The sequence below is a fragment of the Synchiropus splendidus genome, chromosome 3, assembly GCF_027744825.2.
Source record: "Synchiropus splendidus isolate RoL2022-P1 chromosome 3, RoL_Sspl_1.0, whole genome shotgun sequence".
Taxonomy (NCBI): Eukaryota; Metazoa; Chordata; class Actinopteri; order Syngnathiformes; family Callionymidae; genus Synchiropus; species Synchiropus splendidus.
The window spans coordinates 17170455-17195133 of NC_071336.1; the positions used below are offsets into that span (position 1 = coordinate 17170455).

General features: G+C 42.0%; 2 protein-coding genes across 3 annotated transcripts; both read left to right on the forward strand.

Annotated features, from left to right (window-relative positions):
• The first annotated feature begins 601 nt into the window (after window positions 1–601).
• Window positions 602–4517, forward strand: zgc:85858 (uncharacterized protein LOC405879 homolog). The gene is made up of 3 exons (XM_053859659.1): window positions 602–873; window positions 2168–2243; window positions 3063–4517. The coding sequence occupies exons 1-3, from the start codon at window positions 790–792 to the stop codon at window positions 3101–3103; spliced, it is 201 nt and encodes a 66-aa protein (XP_053715634.1). The 5' UTR covers window positions 602–789; the 3' UTR covers window positions 3104–4517.
• Window positions 4518–4883: 366 nt separating this feature from the next.
• camta2 (calmodulin binding transcription activator 2) lies at window positions 4884–24257 on the forward strand. Of its 2 annotated transcripts, XM_053859017.1 has the most exons (26): window positions 4884–4953; window positions 5850–5948; window positions 6418–6521; window positions 6893–6960; window positions 7028–7163; window positions 7250–7321; window positions 7511–7652; window positions 7731–7859; window positions 7944–8148; window positions 8275–9286; window positions 9622–10317; window positions 10801–10927; window positions 11005–11139; window positions 15356–15522; window positions 16385–16566; window positions 17742–17820; window positions 18268–18541; window positions 18615–18833; window positions 18899–19089; window positions 19413–19594; window positions 19656–19860; window positions 19928–19999; window positions 20092–20112; window positions 21608–21801; window positions 22118–22192; window positions 22604–24257. In XM_053859017.1, exons 2-26 carry the CDS (start codon window positions 5915–5917, stop codon window positions 22656–22658), a joined length of 4776 nt encoding a protein of 1591 aa, XP_053714992.1. In that variant the 5' UTR covers window positions 4884–4953; window positions 5850–5914; the 3' UTR covers window positions 22659–24257. The 2 variants fall into 2 exon arrangements, with proteins under 2 accessions (XP_053714992.1, XP_053714993.1); XM_053859018.1 differs by lacking the exon at window positions 20092–20112.
• Window positions 24258–24679: the final 422 nt, after the last annotated feature.

Below are 24679 nucleotides of genomic sequence, written 5' to 3' on the forward strand. Positions count from 1 at the left end.
AACAACATGTTCATAACATGTATTGAGTGCAGGCAGCAGTTTGAATGCCAATGAAAATAAAAGAAACCATTAATGTGTTCTCCATTTTTTATTTAACAGGTAAATCTCGGCCTTCTTTGTCATTGTCATGCAAATACATTTGACTGGCTGCAAGACATTGGTGTCACATAACTGGCAGACAGAGATTTAACAGTGGGTTGCCTGAAAACAGACAGTGTACACTTTACTCCGACTCAAAATGCACATTCATTAATTTAACTAAAACCGTTAAGTAATTCTAACACAACTGCAGTGTGAGGATGATGTGTCTGGTAACAGCATTTCTAGGCCCATTAAGAATGTCTTTACTCAATGGTAAAACTGAATTATAAAGGACGGTTTCGAAGCTATTTTAATTATGAAAAAACATGTCATTAATTATGCATTTGGGCTCAAAATAATATGCACGCTGTCAATATATTCACGATGACATGCAGGGTGGACACTTCTCCCTGAAATTGTCATCATAATGCTGAAGTGGCGCTTTAAAATGTTGGTCACATGACAGCGCAGTCCCCAACTATCTCCACTAGAGAGCGATCGCGAGCCTGTCTACAGTGGTTTGGAACGTCCCTTCGTCACGTGACAAATACGTTAGCTCCCCGGGCTAGTGCCTAGTTGATACACGTCGTACACCGGGCAGAGACGAGAACGACCGAGAGTCGCCGGCCGGCCAGCACGCTCTCCGTTCCTGCTTCACCTACTGGTTTCCTCTCCGTCCTCCCGGGTTGGACCGGCCATAACCGAGCCATGTCGGCGGTGCAACGCATGAAAGTGGCAAACGAGCGACACAGCAAGACCATCACACAACGGGGGCACGTCCAGAAGACATCGGTAAACGTCGTCAGGCTAAAGGCTTGGTTTTCTTACGCCATATAGGTTGTACACGCTGATGGTTTTATTGTAGAATGAAGAAAATAACTGTGACTATTTACCGGTTCTTGAGTCTAGTACGTGTCGGTGTCAGCCCAATGCTAACAGTGCTAACGCTAGCGGCTTGTCCCAATCTCGCTACCAAGCAGTTTTTATTTCAAATATTCAGGCGTGTGACGTTTGTTTTTGAGAACGAAGCTTAAGCACATAAAAGATAAAACCTCTCTCTTTCTCTCTTTCTTTCTCTGCCTTGAAAAAAATTGGATATTATTGGAATTATTATTGACCGAAATGGGAGTTAAGCGTTCGCACACATTTGATTGGAGTCCTTTCCGGTTATAATACTAAATAATCATTCCAATTATCAGTTAAAAGTCATTGCACCTGTTTCTATGAGGTGTTGAGTAGGATTATGGTTGGGTAAGAGTTAAGTAAATTTCATACGACATTGCAAATCAGGAGAAAAAAGTCATTTATATTGACATATTGTGTTGCAGATTATTAGTTTTGGTATAAAATGTGGAAACTGCAATCTTCTTATTTTTATGTTAGCAGAATTTAAATAAATCACATGTATTTGTTTTTCTTATAATAAAATAAATTCACATTGCAAGTCACTTTATGCAAATAATTTTTGAGTGTGTTGCTGGAGGCCAGGTTCAATACCAGTGATCTGATCAGTGTGATCGCTCTGGTCCTTCTTGCTGTAGTGTAAAATGATCACAAGTCTTCTCGGACAAAAATTCAGAATGATGTGTTAGCCCTTAGAAATACTGTTTCAGGTTTAATTTCTGCACAAGGACTATGCTAATTTGACCATTAGACCCTAATGATTACATGTCAGGTTTTAATAGTGAAAACCAGTAATTACCTCTGCCTTGGCAAAGAGGTGAAGCTTGTCTGGTCAGTGTGAAACGACTCAAAAAGTTCTGAACATATTTGGGTAACAGAACTATAAATAGAACATTTCTCCATTAAAAAACACACAATGTAGTTTAAATGTGCATGCTTTGTGCAGTTAGATTTATTTGCCGCTCATTTGACTCAGCAAACGTAGGGTTGAGCCAACCTCTGCCTTTTCCAATTAACATATTTTTCTAAATGTAAGCAAACGTTTTGATGGGAAGTTTAGTAACACGGACATTTTGGTTAGTAAAAATCAGAGCACCGAATAGCTTCCTTTCATTACTTTTTTGCACATCATTTGTCGCATGTCACGTTACAAATCTGGATTAATCCCATTTGTATGTTTCAGCGACCTGTCAATGAGGACAAGTCTCCAGTGGGCCCATGGCTGCTGGCTCTTTTTGTCTTTGTCGTTTGTGGATCTGGTGAGTTCACCGATTTATTAACAGCGTTTTCTTTTGGATTTCATAACATTTGTGGTTTGCGCTCGATGTGGTGTTCACTGAGGGCTTCAAACAAAAAAGACAACATGAAGAGTTAAAATAGGTGTGTGTGTATATATCTCAAATATTCTAGACCTCGTTCCAATTGTTGTTTTGTTCGTACAGAATAGAAAAGATCTAAAAATTTGAATTGGGAATATTTCAAATACATTTCTAAGTGAAGAGAATACTAATTCAATTTCTGCCCTTCATCTGTAAATTTGAATCCAAATATCACCTCATCATAGATCTGTTTGTTCTTTTTTTTTCCTTTGAAATGAGCTCCTTGTCATCTTTCATGTCTGCCATGTTTCTATTTGTTTGGATTTGAGTGACGGGTATACGTACGCACATAAGGAGTGGACCTTGCAAACAGACACACAGCCGAAAGCTATTGGCAGCAGCTTTGTTTAAAAAAAATAAACAAATTTGTTGTTCGTTCAACACAAAACTATACATTGGTAATGTGTATAAAGAGGAGACAATGTGGGGAAAAAAGCATTCCACATGTTCTAATTTTTTGGGCCCTTGGGGGCTTTGATGTTGACCATGTTTCATGCAGAGTAGCCATACAAAGGCAAGTGCTTGTGTCGTCTTAATCCAGCTATTAACTGCATTATCCAGGTTCTCTTGTGTTCACATGCAGGACTTTGGGGCTAAACGGACTTTGACCCAAGACAGAGTCTGTCGTGTCGTAGTCTCCCCTGAAATACTGTGTCATAGTTTTTGTTTTTGTAAATCTAATTGGTTTCTGTCTTGCAGCCATCTTCCAAATCATCCAAAGCATCAGACAGGGCATGTGATGAACCTGCAGCCAAGACCCTCCCATGGAATACATATTGGGTGGTCACCTGACCATTGTGCCCAGGAGACATGCACACAAATACTCACGCACACACAAACATACTCCCACTGTCTGCAGTAAATCATTTGTCATTATTGTTATTTTGGACTTTCTTTACTGTTGATTCCAGTCAGATATCTGCTATTGATTGTTGAATCAGTCGATTTGTCTTTATTTTTGTTGCTGTTGAAAGTGGCTTTGTTCAAGTTCCTTTTGTCCTCATAGGAACAGGCCACTGCTTTTAACAGTAAAATGTTGTCACTCACGCCACCAACAGACAAATGGTGAATATCATTCACATTTAATTTAAGCTTGGATTGAAGAGGCACAGACGTCAAGAACCAGCTGAAGTAACTCACAAGCTAAATGTTACCACTTATTTCTTAATGTTTGAAGGTTGAAACAAAAGCTGTGATTTAGGTTAAAAAATATAAGTTAAGCTCCATCAAATGAACTTGAATATGCTGCAGATGATAATGGAGTTATTATTTATAATATAACGCTTGTCACTTCTGTGATTTTAATTCGTATAAATATTGATTCGCAATTTTCAGGTTATTAAATGTTTGATTTGTATAGTGAAGTGCTGTCAATTTTGGTTGAATTTGTAGTTGAATGTTTTGACACACTTTAAGCAATTAGAGCTCCTTTTTTTAATTATGAAGTGATAACAACAAAAAATGTTTTGTGTGAATTTAAAGAATCACTAACTGAACAATAGGGCAAATTGATGCACAAGTTTTTTTTAATCTGTTTTCAAGAACTATACTACGTGGACAAGATCATTTTTACCAACAGTATTCTGTGCTGGTGTTAGGTCTTCTGTCTGAAACAGTCTTAAATCATCTGTAGCGAAACACATTGTCAATTATATTTACCCATAGATGCAATAATAACTGTTGGTGGTTCAAGTGGATGGTGCCTCGATTCTGTGGCTCACTTTTTTAAACCCACATTATTTTTTGACGTCAAGCCTCAAAGAAGAGCTGAGACTAATAAATGTTAGGGCTAAAAAGCAAGTGTGATTTTAACATTCTGTGAATTTCAGGTCAAAAATGTGGAACAGAAACTGTGGGTACCCTGCGACGATAACTTGAAATATTTGTGGTTCTGTGATGCTCCAATTAACAGGAACTCAAGTTTACTTCCTGCTGATAGTGATCAACCCTGTTTCTTATCAAAACGGCCCAGCTGGCTTCCTGTGTCATCTCACGATGCTTAGGTTTCTGTATTTATGCTCTGTCTGATGGAATTTATCTGAGCTGTGATGAAACATTGATGTTCAAGTGCATCTTCTCTGGGTGTTTGTTAAAATGTGAAGAACTTGCAGCCTCTCGCTTTTCTAAATACAATAAACTCAGATATTTTCTCTATTTACTCATCCATGTTTTTTTTAAGTGTCCAACAATATGTATGGCGTACATTCCTCATGTAAGGTGGCACACGGGCTACATGGTCCTCGTAATGCAATTTCACTTGTGAAATTCTCATTCTAATAATCCATGTTGAAGCTGACATTCAGACTTGCAAACACCTCTTACCTTGCGTGTTTTTATGTCAATGTAGGCGTAGTATATTATTGTTATGCAATTTGAGTTTGGTTTTTTTTAAATCTTGCGTTCTACACATTTATGAAGTGTTAGCACCCCCTCATTTAAGGTGCAAACACGATCGTGATGTATGAGCATACTGTAGAATTAAACTGATCAGTAGCTCTAGATGAATAATTTTCAAGGTCCGCCCACCTCCTCCGTCCCAGCGCAGTGACGTCAGAGGGAAAGAAGATGGCGGTTGTGTTGAAGGCGGAAGGTAAAGTGGCTTTAAGACTGTTTCTCTATATTATTCATGCCGTCTGGCGTGAACGCTCCAGCTTGTTGTACATTGTTTGACAGTGCTGAACTTTGGTCTTGGTCTAAAGACAACATGTACACGAGTCAATTCTTGACGGAGCGTCACTGCTTGGAGACGTAAATCAGAGTAGATTAACAACTTCATTTTGCTCGAACAATCGTCTCCACATGTTAATCTACTGTTGTAATTCATTTACGACAGTATTTAGGTCGAATACGTGGGTTTGTAAGTAGAGTTGTGAATGCTGAAAATGGTTGTTGCGGGGCTGTTAACGTAAAAGAGCCTAGCCTGGAAGTTAGCCTTATGAGCAGGCCGGGGAAGCCGAACGCCACTGACCGGAATAGACGTGTTGCCGTCCCGAAAGACAACAAGGCGAGGTCTCGGGAGCTGTTTAGAGGCCTCCTGGAAGTGCACGATAGCGTTGGCCTGTCGCTCCCCGGCCGTTCAATAATGTGTTGTCAGTTTAGTTGGAAGCAGCTCAGAGTTAGAAAGGGGCTTGGAAACTGATTAACATGCATTGTTACGTAATGCCTTATGCATGTATGATGTGCGATTCCAAAACAAACTCGTTCGTCGTAAAACAGATAATAAAATCACCGTCTACGGCAAACGAAGACACACACATCTCACATTGATAACAAGAAGTATGAGATATGTCACCACTGATAAGTTCCTATTGAGATGTTGCTAGGCAACAAGGTTCCGTCTCTTCATGAGCGTGCATGTGTGGGCAGCTAGTATGCTCCTTTCAGCTTTATGCGTGTGTACGTGCTTGTGTGGCTTGTGTTGTTAGTTGTTGGTGTTTTGTTTCAGCTTTGTTTTCAGTCAGTCCAGTAATTCTCCATATGTTTCAGGGTGCTGCAGACAGTGTGGGCTGCCTTGTGTTGTGTAAAAACCCATCTTGCATGGATCCATCACCATGAGCAACAAGGCGATGGTTTCCACGGAGACAGGTGAGCTGGATCCCTCCTCTACAGTAACAATCAACACCTTCAACTGTGTTGCTATGGTTACCCCAAGCTGGTGTGAAGATGCCACCTAGGAGGTTGTTTGATGCAAAGTTTTCATTGTTCTGGTAGTTTGTAGGGATTATATTGTCATTCTTTTAAGTTCTCATGTTTAAGTGTTGTTTGTGGTTTGGACTTCAGATATTTATCTATTCTTTACGTTAAGCTTCTGTCTCCACAAAATAACCCAATTTTCATGTTTACAAAAAAGGTAGTTCCTAATAGAGAGCGATGTGATTGTGGCATTTATTATACACAACAAACTACAATTATGTTGTCGAACTAATCCTGCCCTTGGTTGAAGAATTAACTTTCTTTCGTGTTCAGAGCTGCTGATCACAATGTGCAGGTGTCATGTCGTCCAGCTTGCCTAAATCGGTGTTGAAGGGAACAGTGACACGGTTTTTCTCTGCAGAGAATAAAGCTCAGAGAAAAGTGTTCCTCCCCAACAAGTTGCTGGAGTGTCTTCCTCGCTCATCCAGTCTGCCTAATGAGCGACTTAGATGGAACACTAATGAGGTTGGTGTTTCCCTGGGACTGGTGTCATATCAGTCGACAATCTGTAACATGAATAGAACATGCATTTTAATTTTGAGTGTTTGTGTATGTTTAGGTCTTCTTTTCTGTCATATAACCACACATAAACTGACATTCAGTTTACAGTTCTTTGCAATGACTAGTTTCAGTGTGTTAGCACAATCAAGTGTATAGATATCGAAGCAGTTTCAGACTGGTTCTTCCACTTGGATGAAAGCGTTAATATCCTGTCTCCAAATGTTACTACAGCGTTGTGCAAACATCCCAAGTCAGAGCTGTTTTTTTTTTTTTATCTCAGTTTGTTTGGTTTCTTGTTTTGAGGATTTGAATCGTGAATCCGCTTCTGTCTGCAGGAGATTGCCTCTTATCTAGTATCATTTGACAGACATGACGAGTGGCTCTCCTGTACACTAAAGACAAGGTATTTGTTCTCGGCTGGCTGAGGACTCGTCGTTTAGCGTTGTTAAATAACTTCTTTGCCTCTGCAGGCCAAAGAATGGAAGCATCATTCTTTACAACAGGAAAAAGGTCAAGTATAGGAAGGATGGTTATTGTTGGAAGAAACGGAAGGATGGGAAAGATACGAGAGAAGACCACATGAAGCTTAAGGTCCAGGGCATGGAGGTGTGAAGGATTTTCTTCTTGAACTATTCCATAATAAGTGACTGATGTTTTAGTCATGAATTTGTAATGATTTTGTTTGTTAACAGTGCCTGTATGGAAACTATGTCCATTCCTCCATTGTGCCAACATTCCACAGACGCTGCTACTGGCTTCTACAGGTAACTTTTGAGGGTGTCAATAACGGTGTAATGCATTAGACCAATGTGTAGCATTCATCTCTTTTAAATACGTACATTTTTTATCGCACGTACTGTTCATGCATTTGCAACCTCATTCTGGCATGCCTGAGGCCTTGCATATTTTATTTCTGATGATTAAGAAAGTACATTTTGTTTGCCCTGAAACAGAACCCTGACATCGTCTTGGTCCACTATCTGAATGTGCCATCCCTTGAGGATTCTGGGAAGAGCAGTCCACTTCTGTGTGCCAGTCGCCATGACGGTGTGCGTTGGAGCCGAGATGACCTTCTGAACCAGCTCAAGCCGATGTGTAACAATCACACGCGTCCGGCTAGCTCTTTTCCTTTTCAGTTGTCCCAATATTAATGTGCCTTTTGTGTTTGCTTAGTTCATAGTATGAAGTGTTCGCTTGACTCAGGAGATTTCAGCATAGAGGAGTTAGTACAGAATATCCTGGACCGGCAGAGAACCAAACCACAGCCCCGCACACACACCTGCCTCTGTAACACCGCCCAGGGTAACGCTTGACTGTGTCTCTCATCTCTCATCTCATTATCTTCTTGTTCTACTAAATTACTTCTACTGTAATTTGGGTCTACAGTGACATCAGGAATGAACATTCCTCACCGCTGCAACAGCACCAAGCACCGAATAATCTCTCCAAAACTGCCCATTTCACCTTGTATTCCCCCCACGACCCCGCGATGTTCTGAAGTTGGCGACGCAGGTGGAGGTGGAGTGGAGGCTAAACTGCCTCACTTTAAGGCACAATGCAGCCCCAGCTCCTCTCCCTGCCCCTCTTCCACGTAAGTTATTCCTACTTAGTTTCATATATTATTGGCTCTATAAAATACACGAGGAAACTGATTTCAGCAGCTTGTTCACAGATGTTTTAAAAGGTTTCTGCTTATCACATTTATCTTGCTTTTCAGCGCCGCGTCATCGCCCCCGCAGCCTCACAGAGCAGCAATCACTTTAGCTAACCATGGCAATGGCTTCTACAGCAAACACAGTGGCAACCTAGCGACAGTGGCCCTACCCCAGAATGCTGTCATTGTTATGGCAACTACTTCCACTCTGCCACAGGGAGGTGGTAGGCAGGGTGGAGTGGGCGTCGCCAATCATGAGCACGCAGGTCCAAGAAGGAGCTTGTCACTTGGTCACTCCCGTCAGATGTTGCTTTCTCCTGCTCTCCCTACAGCTGAACCTACAACCGCTGTAAAGCCAGCTTCTTCTCCACCTCCTCCCTCTTCTTCTCCCCAGTCTTTTCCACCTACTGCTCCAACACCAGGGGTCACCACTGTCTCCCTCACACTCCTGTCATCCCCTGTAATTGGAAGCCTACTTCTCACCCCTACCCCCTCTACACCACTCTGCTCTCACCCACCTCCACCAACGGCAGTTTCCCCACCATCTCCTTCTTCCTCACCTTCTCCACCTTTGTCATCCTCATCTGTCACTCCTCCTTTTGATCCTGACTCTTTTCTGAACTCTCCAAAGCAAGGTCAGACATATGGTGGTCCAATCCTTACATCATCCTCATCTCCTTCTCCCACCCTCTGCTCCCCCTCAACTCACTGTTCACCTTCCCTACCACTTTCCCTCTCCGACACTTCAGTTGCCACATCTTCTGTGTCACCTCCATCCTCGCTCTCCTCTCTGTCTTCATCTTCCTGTGAAGCTGAGAGGAGAAACTCCTCGTCCTCCAGTTCCTCTTCCTCTCCTCCTTTACCTTCGCTACCTCCCACCCATGGCCTCCCCCTTTCACCTACATCCTCCGTGACTCCACATTTAGTTCCTCTCTGTCTGGAGCTAGAAGCTCTGGGAGAACTAGATGGCGCAAGCGATACCCCGGGTGATGGAGAGGAATTAAAAGACAGGCCTGATAATGAAGATGACGATGATGAAGGAAGTGCTCCGCCCACCAAGCTGGCTCTGCTGCAGGTTAGTATTACTTGTATATTCAAATTTTTAAAAATAAAGCCAATTTGTAAAGGGTTATTGTCACAGTTTAATGTTGACATGCTCTGGTTAGTGGAGGCAAACAGGAGTCATCTTGATCTGAAAATGTGAATTGGTTTATAAGGTTTCTTGAGTGAGATACATGTCGCACTCTGTGTTACAGTATATGATCGGGTGTCATTCATTACTTTTCATATCTTTTGCCTGCTGAATACATCATGTTGTGGTTACATAAATGTGTTTATTCAGCTGTTACCAGTGAATTGTCTGCGTTTCCTTGATGTAGCTTACACATATTCATCCTGCTTCTCTCTCAGTCAAATGATAACGCCTCCCAGCCATCATCACGACAACAGACAGGAAGTCACCCCAATCCACTGCTGCTGACCTGTCAAGACTCGAACCAGCCTTCTCAACAAATCACTGAGACTCAGCAGCACCATTCTGATGAGGACTTACCAATCCTTCTTGGACCTAGCTACTCTCTCATGTCTGCACCTGAAGCCCCAGCCTCTTCTGCACTATCCCACTCACCACTCATTATGTCCCCAAATCAGTCGTTTTCTAAATCAAACATGACATCCTTGAGCCTGGAGAATCCAGACACCAACCCTGGACATTTTGCTGTCCCCATTGCAACCACAGACCCTGCAGTACCCCTGATCCAGGTGAAGGAGGAGGGAGGGCGGAGCTTTGACAATGATGACACAGCCATGGATACCCACCTGGAGGCAGAGCCCTGTGATCGTGGAGGAGATGAACTAGAGATCTCCTTTGATAGCCAGTTTCCTGACCTCATATCTGACCTCATGACAGAGGATGTCAACACTGTGGTGGCTCCTCCGCCTGCCCCGAACCCCACTGTGTTTCCAGCAGGGATTCGCTACATGGTGCCCCCGCAGCCCTTACCCTCCTCTTCTTTCCTTCCCTTTCCTCACCCAACAACGGCTTCATCATCTTCTTCTCGCCTCGCCACCATCACAGACTTCTCTCCTGAGTGGTCCTATCCAGAGGTAATCATTCACGTATAATATGCTTGTTGTAGACTTGTTCCATGTAGACTCCACATGATGTCTGTGATCAATACAGTCAGTGTCTCGCAACTGCTTGTAAGCTCACAGTGAGTTGTGCCATATTTTGTTTCAGTCCAGCATGAATGAAAGCAGGTTTGAAAAGAATGTTTGGTCTTTCAGTTTGCCTTTGGTTTACATTCTTCCGCACTTCTGCTTCCTGATGCACTTAGGTTTGATTCTTGAAAATTAGATGCAGTTGACAATGGTCACTATGTTCTTCATTCAAACTTAACTGTTGTTTTGTCCTTTTCCCTCCATCTGCTCAATCACTTATGCACGGCATCTTAAATGTTCTGTACATGACGTTTACTATTGAAATATGTTTGTGAAGCATTACTAAATACTGTTGTAACTGTAATTTAAATGAAATAATCTCTGATGCCTCGTTGTGTGCCGTTTTTCCTGCCTTGTGTTTGTGTACAGGGTGGAGTGAAAGTTTTGATAACAGGACCTTGGAGCGAGCTGTTTGGTCGGTATTCATGTGTGTTTGATCAGAGCACAGTCCCAGCATCACTTATCCAGCCTGGTGTCCTCCGTTGCTACTGCCCTGGTATGAACACACTCACACGTGCAGTCTTACAGTTGTGTGTTTGAACATCTGCTTTAATTCTTTCCTTTTCTTTGCAGCCCATGAAGCCGGCCTTGTGTGTCTCCAGGTTCTGGAGTCTGGGACGTCCATCTCTTCCTCCGTTTTGTTTGAGTACAGAGCAAGGAATGCCAGCTCACTGCCCAGTTCTCAACTGGATTGGCTGTCACTGGACGGTAACACTTGTCTTGATTCTTTAATCCTACTCAGACCATCTAACATAAAAGCTTGTTGTAATGACTGCCCTGTTTTAGTACAGAGGTCCCAGCATACTCTAAGGAATGCTTGAAATATTTCTCTTTTAAAATATTTCTTACCATGAACCATGTTTAATCAACTTTTAAATATTTTTTTATTATTATTCTTTATTCCCTGTTAACAACGAGGGCGGTGTGAGCAGTTGATATTTAGTACTTGGATCAGCTATATCATCTATGAATTGTCAGTTTAAAATTTTGGAGCTCTTAAACTATTTCATCTCATGAGAGGAAAGAGAACAAGTTTGGACAAGAATACTTTCTTGCTTGTTGGTGGTTATATAGATCATACTTAACAGTACTAAATGATTCATGCGAAACTATGATAGATTGAACTGATTAAATAGAGACAACGCCTGAAGTACTGTATCTTAAAAATCACTACAGCTACTGTATATTTTTGTAGCCAGTAACAAAACTAACAATTGTTAACAGTTGAAAAGCCACACATGCGCATACAGGTTTTTACTCTGCTGACTGACTCTACAGTGAATTAATAGTAGGGTGAATAAACTGGGATCTGTACGAGGTGAGAACTTTTTCCGTGACTAGATGGGATTTTATTTGGACCTCTTGCATGTGTATATTTTTATCAGACATGCGCTTATGAAAACACAAGCGTAGACACTGACACTAACATGGAAACAACAAATTGAACACTGCTTTCGCTTAAGAGTAAAATAGAAAATCTCTAGCAGCACCAATAGTTTAATATTAATATTAATATATTATAATATAATACATTATATTAATGGATAATATTAATGTTAATATTATAATATTAATATATTGGTATTATGCAGAAACTCCATGACTATCTGTAAAGCTACTACTCCTTTTCAAACTGAAATAATGTGGATTGAAATGGGTAAAGGAAGATAATGCTCTAAAATTCTGTCAGTTTTAGGCAGTTTCTACTCTCTAAAGAACACTATAGTTTCATAGGTTCCTGTTAAATTGAAAGAGAGCCAAAGATGCGAATCAGGAGTTTTTGGATTCCTCAAACCCATGGTTGCTTTTACTGTATACCATCATACTCATACCCACCTGTCCTCATTGGAAGATCACCATTTGCAGGTGAACAGCCTCTAAATTTCCCGAACCTGCTCAACTGACATGTTCCTTCAAAATAAAGCTGCGGCTAGTTGTAGAGTCTCTGATGCGGGTCTGTCAAGTCACTTAAAAAGTGCAGATAAATGTTATCTGCTGTTGTCAATCTGCTTCTCTGTGACAAGGACTCATTTTAACTTAGAAATGCACACTGCATTGTCATTAGAGTTGGTTTTGTGGATCCTGATGTGAACAGCTCCAAAGTTGTCTTTTTTATTCGTGCAGCACATTTCATAAAACCCTGTCCTTAAATCATTAATTGGTGTGACAGTGGTTTACTTTAACTGGAAGTGAGTAATGAGATTGGATTTTGCTCAAATGAATCCAGTCTGAATGAGGAAGCTTATCTGTTGGGGGACTTAGGCTACCAGCCAAAAATGTCAGATGAGATACAAACCCCTCCCCGTCTCCTACCTCCTCCCTCTCTGCGTCCCAGCATGCCTCTTTCAGTCTTTTAGCTTGTTGATTCTTCCTCTGCCACTGAGTTGGATCCCTTGCTGTGTGACATTCGGGTCAGCTGAGCACGTTTCTAGACTGGACACTTTCTCACCCTGTGACATCATACAACGACCTAGAATGCTCCTTACCTGTACTGCTTGCAGTTCGTACCTGACCTGGACATGCCTGAATTCACTGGAGGAAGGTCTTTTGCACCAAGATTTATAAGATGGATAAAAGACAGAACAACATTACGGGTAGGGCTGAATGTGTTTACACGCATATTGTTACATTTCAGTGGTCTCTGTGGCGACATTAGGCAATGCAGTCTGGATTTTAAAACAACTCTTAGTTCAGGATGTCGGTTAAAGAAATACGTGAGAAGGGGTTGAACATGTTCATTTTCATTTTCACTTAAGCATAGTTGTTTTTAATGTTCCTGCAATTCCAAGATATTGCGTTTGAATTGTCATTGATTTCTTTAGTGTAAGTCAACAATAAAAAAGCAGTTAAACATATGTTAATGTTAATGTTGTTATAAACCCAGCTCATGTAATCTTGATGCCCTGTTCATTTTATTCCTGGAATCTTGAACTTTAGTACGTAAAAGGAATCAACATTTTAAAATAGATTTGTTTCCCTTTAAAACCGATCCTCCTTGGCTGATAGTTCTGTTACTACTTATTTGTTTATTTAAAATGTATTTCCTGTATTGTATGACTATTTTTTTCTGTACAAATTGGTATTCATTATTCATCATCATCGTAAATGCTCAAATTTGGTGTTTTAGATTCAATTCTACCAAATAGATAATGAAATTTTTACTTCCATGAAGTGATTAGTGGCGATTTCTTAGAGAGAAAAGATTATGATGTCAAAGTTTAAAAGTGCCCGCGACCTCATTTCTAATCTACTTATTGTGTTCTGCTCTATCATTCTTATCTTATTAAGTAGTGTGGCTGTAAATTAAGGTTGTAGGAGCTTATACAGAGGTGTGTGTGCGTGCGTGCGTGTGTGTGTGGGAGCCGGTGTGGGTTTGTGTGGGGGCTATATTCGGGAGTCCTCACTCACTGCCTGGCAGCGTCATGTGTGGCGGCAGGATGATTGAAGTCTGCAGATAGTTTCCATTGACTCCTGCTTCGAGCTGTCAACACACCGACCTTGCAGAACGTTCTGAGGTTTAGGTCAGTGCCAGGATTGATTGGCAGCTGCTGGCAGTCACGGTGATGTCATCAGGATTCACAAGGCATTGTGACAGAAAGCTGAATTGTAGTTGGCCTCAAATCAGACATCTGTGTGTCTGCCGCCAGCTTGTCTTGTCTCACATATCCAGACGCTTCATGGTCTCAGTGTTCGGGATCAAACTGTGGGTGCGGCCAGAGGCTTTCCCGCAAACTGTCCATCTTCTTTGCTCAGTTGGGTTATTCACAGTTAGATGACACTAATGTCCAAAAACTCAGGCTTTTCCCTGCACCTGATGTGGACCGGAGCTTGTTGCAGTTGACATTGGGGGAAACCTTGTGTGCATATTGGCATTTGTTGTCAGTACATCACAGACGTATCGGACATTAAGTCTAATTTGAATTAACCCAATTTGGACAGAACGGATGAAAGGTTATGTGATGGTTGGGTCTGCGTGTCTGTCTGTCGTCAGCTTCCTTAATGATGGAACTGGTTCATGTACATTCACACTGTTCTAGATGTAATTATAGTTAACATTATACTTTTGGACTCTTCTCTCCTTTGAGATGAATGGAAATAACGGAGATCAGGGATTACCCTAAATTGTCAACAAGAGAGATGTTTTGTCGAACTTGATCTCCCATAAACACGTTGCTCATGACTCATTCACCTCCTTGATGTTGACTCTATTATTAAAAAGCAAGTCATGTACAGATAAAAATGGAGGAAACAGCAGACAGTGAACTCAGTAACCGTGAAACATTGGTCATGTGCGCTGGATTTTTTTAAAATACTTGTTCTCATTAATTTAAGTTTCTTGTTAACTTGGTTTAAAGAGAAATGACGTGGTGATCATGATGTGCTGAAATTTTAACAGACTGAAATAATGCACTTCAAATAGCTTCTGCATGGCATGTTTTATTTGTTTACTTATATATGTTTTTATCCCGTCTTATCCAAATATTCAGAATAGGGCTTCTAAATGAGTTCCCATCGTGTGAAGGGTAAAGTCAAGCAAATCGATCATTTCCAAAGGAGAAAAAGGGGTAGGAGAAGTGATTTCACTGATTTAGTGAAGCAGCTGTGATACAGTCAATTCAGTTTCAAGGCAGATCAATGACGTGTTTCCAGTGCAGGAGATTTCAAGACGGTTCACTAGGCTTGAGGATTCTGACTCTTTTAGTCGTGTTTGATCTGCAGTTGTGATCAGTAGAGCCGTACTAAACAAATGTTTTCTTTTTTTCTTTCTTTATTTTACCATGCAACTTCTTCTGTTTATTCCATAGAATCAATGCAAACGTGACGCGCGTCTTTCATCTCAAGGGGCTGAACCTAAACCCTCTTTGGCACACACAGTCCAATAATGCTGACGCAACTGAAGATGTCTCACTCTGTGACTCTACAGACAATCAGTTCAGGATGTCCATCCTGGAGCGATTGGAGCAGATGGAGCGCAGAATGGCAGAGATGGCTGCACGCGGCGACAATCATCAACAGCAGCATTCTTATCCGCATCATGGCAACCAGCTTGCCACGCCTCCTCCTCCACCCTTACCTGACGACCAGGCACAGGTGAGATCATAAAACAACCACAGAGGATAAGAAATTGCATTACATAACCCTATTTTTACAGCATCCACACGCACATTGGCATTCATGATAACAGACTCGCCCTCTCTTATACCTTTTTAGGGAAACTGAAACACGAATGCGCTAGTACAAATCTCTTTCAGGTCATTATTACAAATGTTTCATTTTTAACGCCTTGTTTTTCATTTCAACTTCTGAATAATGATCAAGGACTTCAAAAGTTAATCTCTGTAGGATAACATTAACATTTGACTCCTTAACTAAGAGTCAATTTTGTCATGAATTGAAACGGCATGGAAGTGGGTTATGGAAAATCCTGTTTAACAAGAGGACTGACCTCTACTGAACCCTGGTGCTGCTCTCCCTCTGATGTCATGGGGAATTTGGCAGACTGAGTAGAGGAGTTAAAATAGCCTGGATGTGAGAGAGACTTGACCTCACCTAAACAATCAGCACTCCTACATGCACGCATACATCTTCCTCTCCTGATGGAAACATGGTTACTCTGCACATCTTGTTTATTTATTTGTGTTTAAAAATCTGCGGAACCTTCTTTGGTTCCTTTTTTCACCTCCATCAGTCAAAATTCCTCCGTCCCTAAACACAGCTCTGTGTCTTTGGTGGGGGATTATACATTCTGTTTTTCACGACGTTGATGTTGACTGATGTGATGATAAAATACCTTTCAATTTCCTTGTTTTCTTGCTGCCTATCAGCTTGTTTCACATTGACATTGCAGTCCTTATAACCACAGTCCCTTGGAAAACACATTTGCGATAAAAACACTCCACCTGTCTTTGAAGCCTTTCGACACCAAGTTCAAGTTTGCATTTGTGTGTTTCAGTCATCACAGTGGTTCGAGAGAAGAATAGTTGGAGTGTGTGAGCGGATGATGAGAGGCGGGAGATGGAGTGGGGGTGGCGAAGAAAGACTTCATCACTCCGTCCGTCACCGTGGGATGACGCTGCTTCACCTGGCTGCAGCACAAGGATACACACACCTGATACACACACTGATTCACTGGAGGTGATTTCTCTTTTTATCGCACACAAACCCACAGAGACTGTGAACCGAATACAATTAGGGTTCTCGTTTCTATCGGTATAATTCATTGCTACGCTGATTTTTCTTGCTCTGCCATTTTTCTGAGTGTCACATTCGTTCACCAGAGCAAGCTGTAAATGGTCAATCATGGACCTCATTTAGATCAATTTTACTGGGGAACTGTTCAATGAACCAAGAAGTATCTAAATGATAAATTAGTCTATGACAATTTAAGACAGAGATGAACTTAAAAAGAAGTGGATTATTCTGCAGCTGCTCTGTCTTCTTTCCTTCTGATTCAACTAGAGCACCAGACACTCTGCAACACATGCTCCCTCTGAACAAGTGCTGGAGCGCAGCCTACTTCTCGGACACATACACTGGTTGATATCCCCAGAGAAATCTCAGAAACCTCAGCCATTTCAGACACAACATTCAGTGACGTTTTGGCAAGAAATGGCTAATGCAGCATAGAACATGTGCCAATAGTAGATGATTTGTTGATTTTTTTTACAGATTTTCCTCCCGATAGAAACTTGATTTCATCAACACAAGTTTGTTAGTTCTGCGTTTCACACAACTAAATTGTGTCACATATTTTATCGTTCAAAATAGATCTCTGTAAAGTCAATGAAGTACTTGCCTCATCACATTTACATGACGCTGTTGCTGCTGACATTCGTTCATTCCAGTTTGTGATAAATAGTGAACAACCATTGTATGGTGAGCCAACTGTAGCCCCAAAGATATGTGGACAAATGGATCTCTGATTTACTGGAGTAAGCTCATCCGATGATGGGGTTATGCACCAAGTATCTTGTGATCCAGCCATGCTCGCTTGGCTTAGTGTTTGGCAGAAATTGAAAGCGTTGCGGCGGTTGCAGTTATGTTCCCGGTTCAAATTTTAAGTGTAGCTGTTGATTGGGATTGAACCTGGGTTTGGGATTGGACCTGGTGCAGCCCCACCCATTGGTTCTGCACCACCAGGACCAGTTGTCCAATTGGCTGGGGGCAGTGTAACAGGATTCATATTGAACGGCGCACACTGGTGTAGATATACATCCCTCACACACATAGACACAATACACTAATGTGATTTAGTCCTTCAGACACTATTACAAGACACACATTTCACCAGCTGTTTGTTTGTGTTTAAGGCGATTGAGCAGTGACAGTTTGGACCTGGAGCAGGAAGTCGATCCTCTCAACGTTGACCACTTCTCCTGCACACCGCTGGTAAACCCTTAAACCTTTACCTCTTGTGTGAGTGACTTCTGTCCAGATGGAAGAGAATAATAACAAGTAATAATAATTGTTTGGTATCGTAGCAGCTGTATATAATCACGCTGCTGTTTATTTTTTGTGCCATTATGTTGAGAAGAAGCTTTAAACCACTAAAGACAGTCTGCAGTCTGTTTGAAATTTACCATCCCTCTTCAGACAGCTGCTTCCGCATCATACCTTTTGAGAACTGTGGAAGTCATTTTTTTTCAGTTTTCCAGCAGCCAGTTGAAGGTGAAATGTCCTGACTCAAAGATATGAAATCTCTGCCTTCTCTTAATGGAGCAACAATGTTTATTCAGTACTAGTACCCTGCTGAATATTTATGATATATCCATAACAATTATAGTACAAATAATTACATTACGAGTCACAACATCAAATGTGTTTTCTTATTTCCAGATGTGGGCGTGTGCCCTTGGTCACCAAAGCGCAGCAGAGCTCCTGTACAGCTGGAACAGTTTGGCGCTCGGCATCCCCGATTCGTTGGGTCGTCTGCCACTGGCTGTGGCTCGTTCCAGAGGACACACACGTCTGGCCACAGCTCTGGAGGAGCTACACACACAAACACATATGATGTCAAGAGACACAGGCTCACCGCCATCTGACACGACTACACCAGTGACCCCTCAGCCTCAACTCCCACTGTCCCCTCTGTCCACCAGTCCAGACACAGGTAACGTCTATGCTTTTATAAAGATCTTCACGTCTGTTCTGTGGCTGACTTTGACTGTCATTCACTCCTCCAGGTTTAAGCTCCTCCAGCAGCTTGCTTTCTCCCAGTGATCCTTCCTCTCCCTCTCCAAGCTCCGCCTACTCCAGTGGCCCTGCCCCTATGGACACCTCCCCTTCCTCACCCTCTTCTCCTTCCTCTTCTTCTTCTTCTTTACCTGTCTCTCCTCCATCCCCCTCATCCCTCCCCATGTCATCCATGTGGGGCGAGGAGTCAAACTCTGGGCTCAGTGCAGGTAACTTCATTCGCCGTGCACTTTAATGCCACAAGGGGGTTTTATTATACCTACTTTGTTCGCAGGTTTGAATCCTGGGGCATCCAGAGACTCTCACCTTTACCTCATGGACTATGAGAACACATGTCCCTCCTCCTCAAGTCACTTGTCTGGAGGTCGACGCTCTCATGTGGCTGCAACACTGGAGGAGCAGCTGCTCAGTTACAGTGAGAATGCAGAGAATGAGGATGAGTACTTGGAGGAGGAGGTGCTGCAGGTGTGTGCCCCCTCACGAGTCGGAGCTGTTAATAGTAGAGGATTGGGCAGAACTTTCGCTTAAATAACAAAAAATCTATTGAATTTGTCTCACTCCATAATCAATAACATCTAATGCTAAAAATGAGCTTCTCTATCTAACATCTGCTCTCACTTCCTGTTTACTTCTATGAGTGATTGTTTGTTGGCCTTATTTGCATCTTTAAATGTGCTTTGTTTCATGATTTTGACAAGCTGATGAGCTTCAAGTCATTTAACTTTTTGTTCTCACTGGCATTAATATTTCTCCATATCTCCATGGTTACGTCCTCCCTCTGGTGCCAGGTGGATATGGCCACACTAGCGGAGCAAATCATAGAGGCGACTCCTGACCGGATCAAGCAGGAGAACTTTTCCAGAGGTGCAGAGTCACCACTGCGAGAGAGACGGGACAATCCGGCCATACATGACCCGTGGTTGGCCACTTATTTGGACACAGTGGACACTCACACACAGTCCCCTCCCAGGTATGTCACTCTTGCTGTTGACAAAGGTTTGTTATCTGGTGTTAACCTGGTGTCTTTTCAGGCGGTTGTGCCCTCCCTCTCCTCTCAGTGCATTGGCCCTACAAAGGCTGCGTCCTCCGTCCTCTGCAGCCTGGGCAGAGTTCCTCAATGCATCAGCCAATGGAAAGATGGAGCGAGACTTTGCCCTACTGACCCTGACTGATGGCGAGCAGAGGGAACTTTACGAAGCGGCCAGAATAATCCAAAATGCCTTCAGAAGATACAAGGTCACTTTCTTCATAGACACTGTTGCCATGAAGTCACATTCAGACTTACGTTGCTGTTTGTCGACAGGGTCGGAGGTTAAAGGAGCAGCAGGACATGGCCGCAGCCGTCATACAGAGATGCTACCGCAAATACAAGCAGGTGTGTTTGTGAGATTGTGTTCTATCTGTGATCCAGCTGTACTAACACTGAATTAACCTGCTGTGTGTCTTCACCTCTCTCTTTTTAACTAGCTAACATGGATAGCTCTGAAGGTAATCTGGTGACCAGTAGTTGTAGATGTTTGTGTGTGTCTTTGTTTGTGAAGTAGAGATCATGTTGCTGTCTGGTGTTGTTCCATATAGGAGACGATCCATTGTGTATTGTTTGTGGTCCATCTTAGTCATTCCAGCAGGCGGAAAACTTGGTTGTATGTTGTATGTGTATAATGTTTATTTCTGGCTCACTAAACATGGATTTTAGTGCTCACTTGATCTTGCATCCCCAAGTGACCATCAAAAAACTGGATTTTAGCTCTTGAGACCAGCAACTGGCCTTCGCTTTGTGCGAGCCACCGTAATGGTTGTGAATATTTATATGTGCAATCAAGTGCTGTTTTCATGTTTACTGCAGTCTTTTATGGTCAGCTTCTACAGCAGCTTGAATTTGAAACAATGAGATTGAAAATGAAAAAATATATTGTAATAAGAACCATCATTTTAATGGTCAGAAAATCAGATAATACAGTACAATATTTATGTGCATGAAAACAAGTTCATTGCTATGACGTCAGACTTTCAGTTAAATTTCACACTCCAACATTGGGATGAAGAGCGTCCTTAACCAACAAGGCGGCGTGTCAGTATAGATCTATAGTTTATAGAATGACACAGAGATGATCCATGTGGTCTCCTCACTTTGGCAGATCTTGAGGGAGACAGGTTTTGTAGAAAACCACTCATGCTTAATCACGGACGTCTTTTTTTCCTAAGACATTGATCTTTTCCGTAGCGGCTGTTGGGGAACTCGATACGTGTTTTAGCCACATTCTGATACAGCTTTGAAATAGATAAAACTGAGGACAAAGGTATTAAAATAAGGGAAGAAAGCATCATATGGACGTAGCTCCTCATGCCAGTGTCTGTTGGGAGTATGACGTCACGTGGTTTTGCTGTTTCACTGACGTGTTGAAATGCAGCTTGCCAAGACGATGTGAGTCTATTTGTTCTGGTCCATTTAAGTGGTTCTGAAAAGCTTTGTTCAGTTGAATTTGGAACAGACTCGAGAGCATGCCGCATCACCCACGTTTGTAGTCCTGTGTGGTCCTTGTCATTCAATGTAAACAGGGTTCTGAGGGAGGTAGCCATTTTGCAAACTTTAACTTGATAAAACTGTGAAATTGAAAACATTTTATCGTGATGCAGAGATGCTCTATTACTATGTGAGATTTGAGTACTGAAGAAAAAAAATCTAAACTGACTGAATAGTTTAAGAGAAATGTAAAAAAATAAAGCACTAATGTTATAAAATGTAAAGATACATGCGTATTACTTGTGGCTGTAAAAAAAGTGTACTTAACTTGTAACACCAGAAATAAGTTTGAAAGCCAGATAGAGGTGCTTTGTCCGTTCAGGTGTTATTTAAGTCACTGCTGATCCAGGTAATTTCGACCATTGAATCGTCTTAGTGATTCTCAGCCATCTTTCTTCTCTGTTCTTGTACCGTTCGACCCTTCCGGTCATGTGACTGGTCACCTCTGCTCTCCCTCAGTACGCCCTCTACAAGAAGATGACCCAAGCAGCCATCCTGATCCAGTCCAAGTTCCGCTCATACTACGAGCAGAAACGCTTCCAGCAGAGCCGACGGGCCGCAGTACTCATCCAACAGTACTATCGCAGCTACAAGGAGTACGAGAGGCTGAAGCAGACGCCGCGAGCTGCTGCCACCCACAATCCCAAAATCAAGTAAAATATTTTACTTCCATCTGGAGCTGCATTTGCTACACACTTGTTTTCAATGTCCCACCTTGATCCAGGGTTCATTGCTGACTGATGTCTGGGCTTACAAAGGTGTAGAAGGCTGTAATGATTCATTGAATGAATAACAATAGTGACAGTACAAAAGGAAAAATGAAAAGTGTCCCTTCTGGAGGGGACATGCGCTGCATGTTGTCCAAACAAAAAGCTGCCAGCATGTGTGTGAAAATCACTTGTGCTCTGTTCTTTATGTCTTAATGTAGGTTTGTCCAAGTAAATAACAAGTAAAATATGTCACCATCAGGGGGTCGTTCTTGACGAAGAAACAGGACCAAGCCGCGCGAAAAATCATGAGGTTCTTAAGACGCTGCAGACACAGGTACACACTTGAGATTCACTTGACTTGAAGCTTTTTCCGTTTCAGCATGCAGAACGTGTTCTGCTCGACAGACCCCATGTCTTCTCTTTCCTGCTTTGTACATTTTAAATCGAGTACTAGCATAAAAGCTTAAATAGATGTCTTGTCTATAGATGTCTATTTACTTTAATATTTCATATCTACTGTGGATGTATCTCCATTTTACAAAACAAACATTTGTATTCTTAACTTTTTCATTCTGAAATACATTACTACATATATCCCCTCACAGCAGCGGCAATAATATTGAGACAACTTGCTAATGTACCACCCTATTTTTTTTATTTTTTTAAAAATTCTTTAACTTTCTTTTGTGGATATGAGATCTTTACTGGCGCGCTCCTGAGGGCTGACCCAAACTCATGTTTGCAGGATCAAGGAGCTGAAGCAGATGAAAGAGCTGGAGAGGCGAGGACTGACCACCTAAACCTCTTCAGGTTCAGGAATGTGAAGGTTTACTCTGACAAGCCAGAAATGCACTGACTGATGAGGTGGAGGAAGGAGTCTTGCCTTACTCCGCAGCGCTCCTCTTTCTTTCCTCATATTTTCTAAGGACAGACCTCCTCTTGTACCTTATCTTGTCTGCGACTCCCCCTTCTGGTTGAATGTAGCTGCTTGACTGCAGCTTTCAGAGCTCCATTGAAACACATCACACCGGGTTTTCCACTCAGTGGACTCTTGCCGGCAGCAAAGTCCAAACTGCTTTTCTTATTTTCTGAGAAGGATTGCGAGTTGCTCCCAATCCTTCTCTTTTAGAGGCAATGCGGTTGTCTACACCGTCTACTTTAATGATGTACAGGATGGTGACAAATCTACTTAAACTATATTTAAACACAATCACTCATTTACATAAATCTATATATAAATATATATATACATATATATATTCTAAAGTGAAACTTTATAGATGCTTTCGATGTTTTTTATTTATTAACGCATGAGCCGTTGTGCGTGAGCGTGTGTGTACGAGTGTGTGTGTGTGTGTGTGTGTGCATGTACGTGTGCCGCCAGACTGTAAGGCCAAGTCTTAATGAAGTCCAGCCTCTGGTGGGTCACTGGTGTCCTCTGACCCCTGAACCCCAGTGCTCAGACAACACAATCTTAATGGTCCGCGAGACGTTTACTGGTTAGTGTTAGTACAAGCAGAAAGACGACTGAAGCAGTGTGAAGCTGTTGGATGCTGCTGTGGTTTCAATGGCGAATGACAGTCTGACCTCTGGGGAGGTTTCAGGCCTCTGAGTAGCTTATATGCTGAAAACACTCCTGTTTCTTAATATTGCTCCAGAAGGCTGATGAGCACTTTTGTGTCTGTAGCTCTTGTTTTTGTCTGCTTCTCTGCTCCTCGTGTGACATTCAGACATGACTGACGTCCATGACTCCGCACAGCTGATGTGCGCGCCCTCCATTCACAGTTGAATACAGTTTGTTTGATGATCTCACGTCTAAAATTATCGTACTTTAGTAATTATGGAATCCTCTTTCTGTGGCAGTTTCGGTCCCATATCAGATAATCACTATACATACTATGACTACTGAGAGTTATCCACAACATCGGTAAAATGATCTCTTTTTGAAGATGAACTCACGCGATCGAACGTATTAAAATGAAGTGGACACATCAAAGCACACTGGTAACAAATAAAACATGGCGTATTATTCACATAAAAATCTCAAAATGGCTCAAGTCGCGCATTCTGGCCAGACGTATGAAGAGACAGGCCGCTGCCGATTGGAGAGAGATTTACTACTTGATGATTTAACTGTGACCAATTCAGTGAATGACAAAACCTTCCCCTCCGTTTCTCTATCACTTGTTGGCTGCCGTGTAGTTCCGTGGGTGGCCACCACTGCTGTCAAGTATCAGCATGACTTTCTACCAGTTTTCTTCTGTTTCAGTCCCAGCCGATCAATCGACCGTTAGTTCCGCTTTTGCTGTGAAGTTTGCATGAGTTTGTGCTTCATTGTTGAGATTCTATCAAACACCCAAAACTTCTGCCAGTTGGACAAATAAAGCTGTTGGTTTCTCGTCTGTCTGCTGTTCATTTTGACGTCCCGAGCGCCATCGTTCACTCAGCTGCTCTTACATTTTCTTCCATAGGTTTTAGAAATCATTCATCCTTTTCTTCACAATAAGACATGTATGAAGCTCAAAACAGGCAGATTTGTCTGAAAGTGGTTTTGACCTCACACTCAAATGTTTTAATATTATACAGCTTAGCCGCAAATAACACATCAAATGAGAGAACAAATGGCCCATGAGCCAGACTGAACATGACTATTAACAGTAATGAGAAATGTGTTGATATTTGGTTTATTGTTCATAGTGTAAGTTGTTTTCCTACGTTGGGTGTTTCTGGGAGTGACTTTGATCTAGAGACATCGTCGTCCTGCTGTCATCTGATTGGCTGATGTGGAGAGGTCGAGTGCAAATTCTGCGTGAGTGGGAGG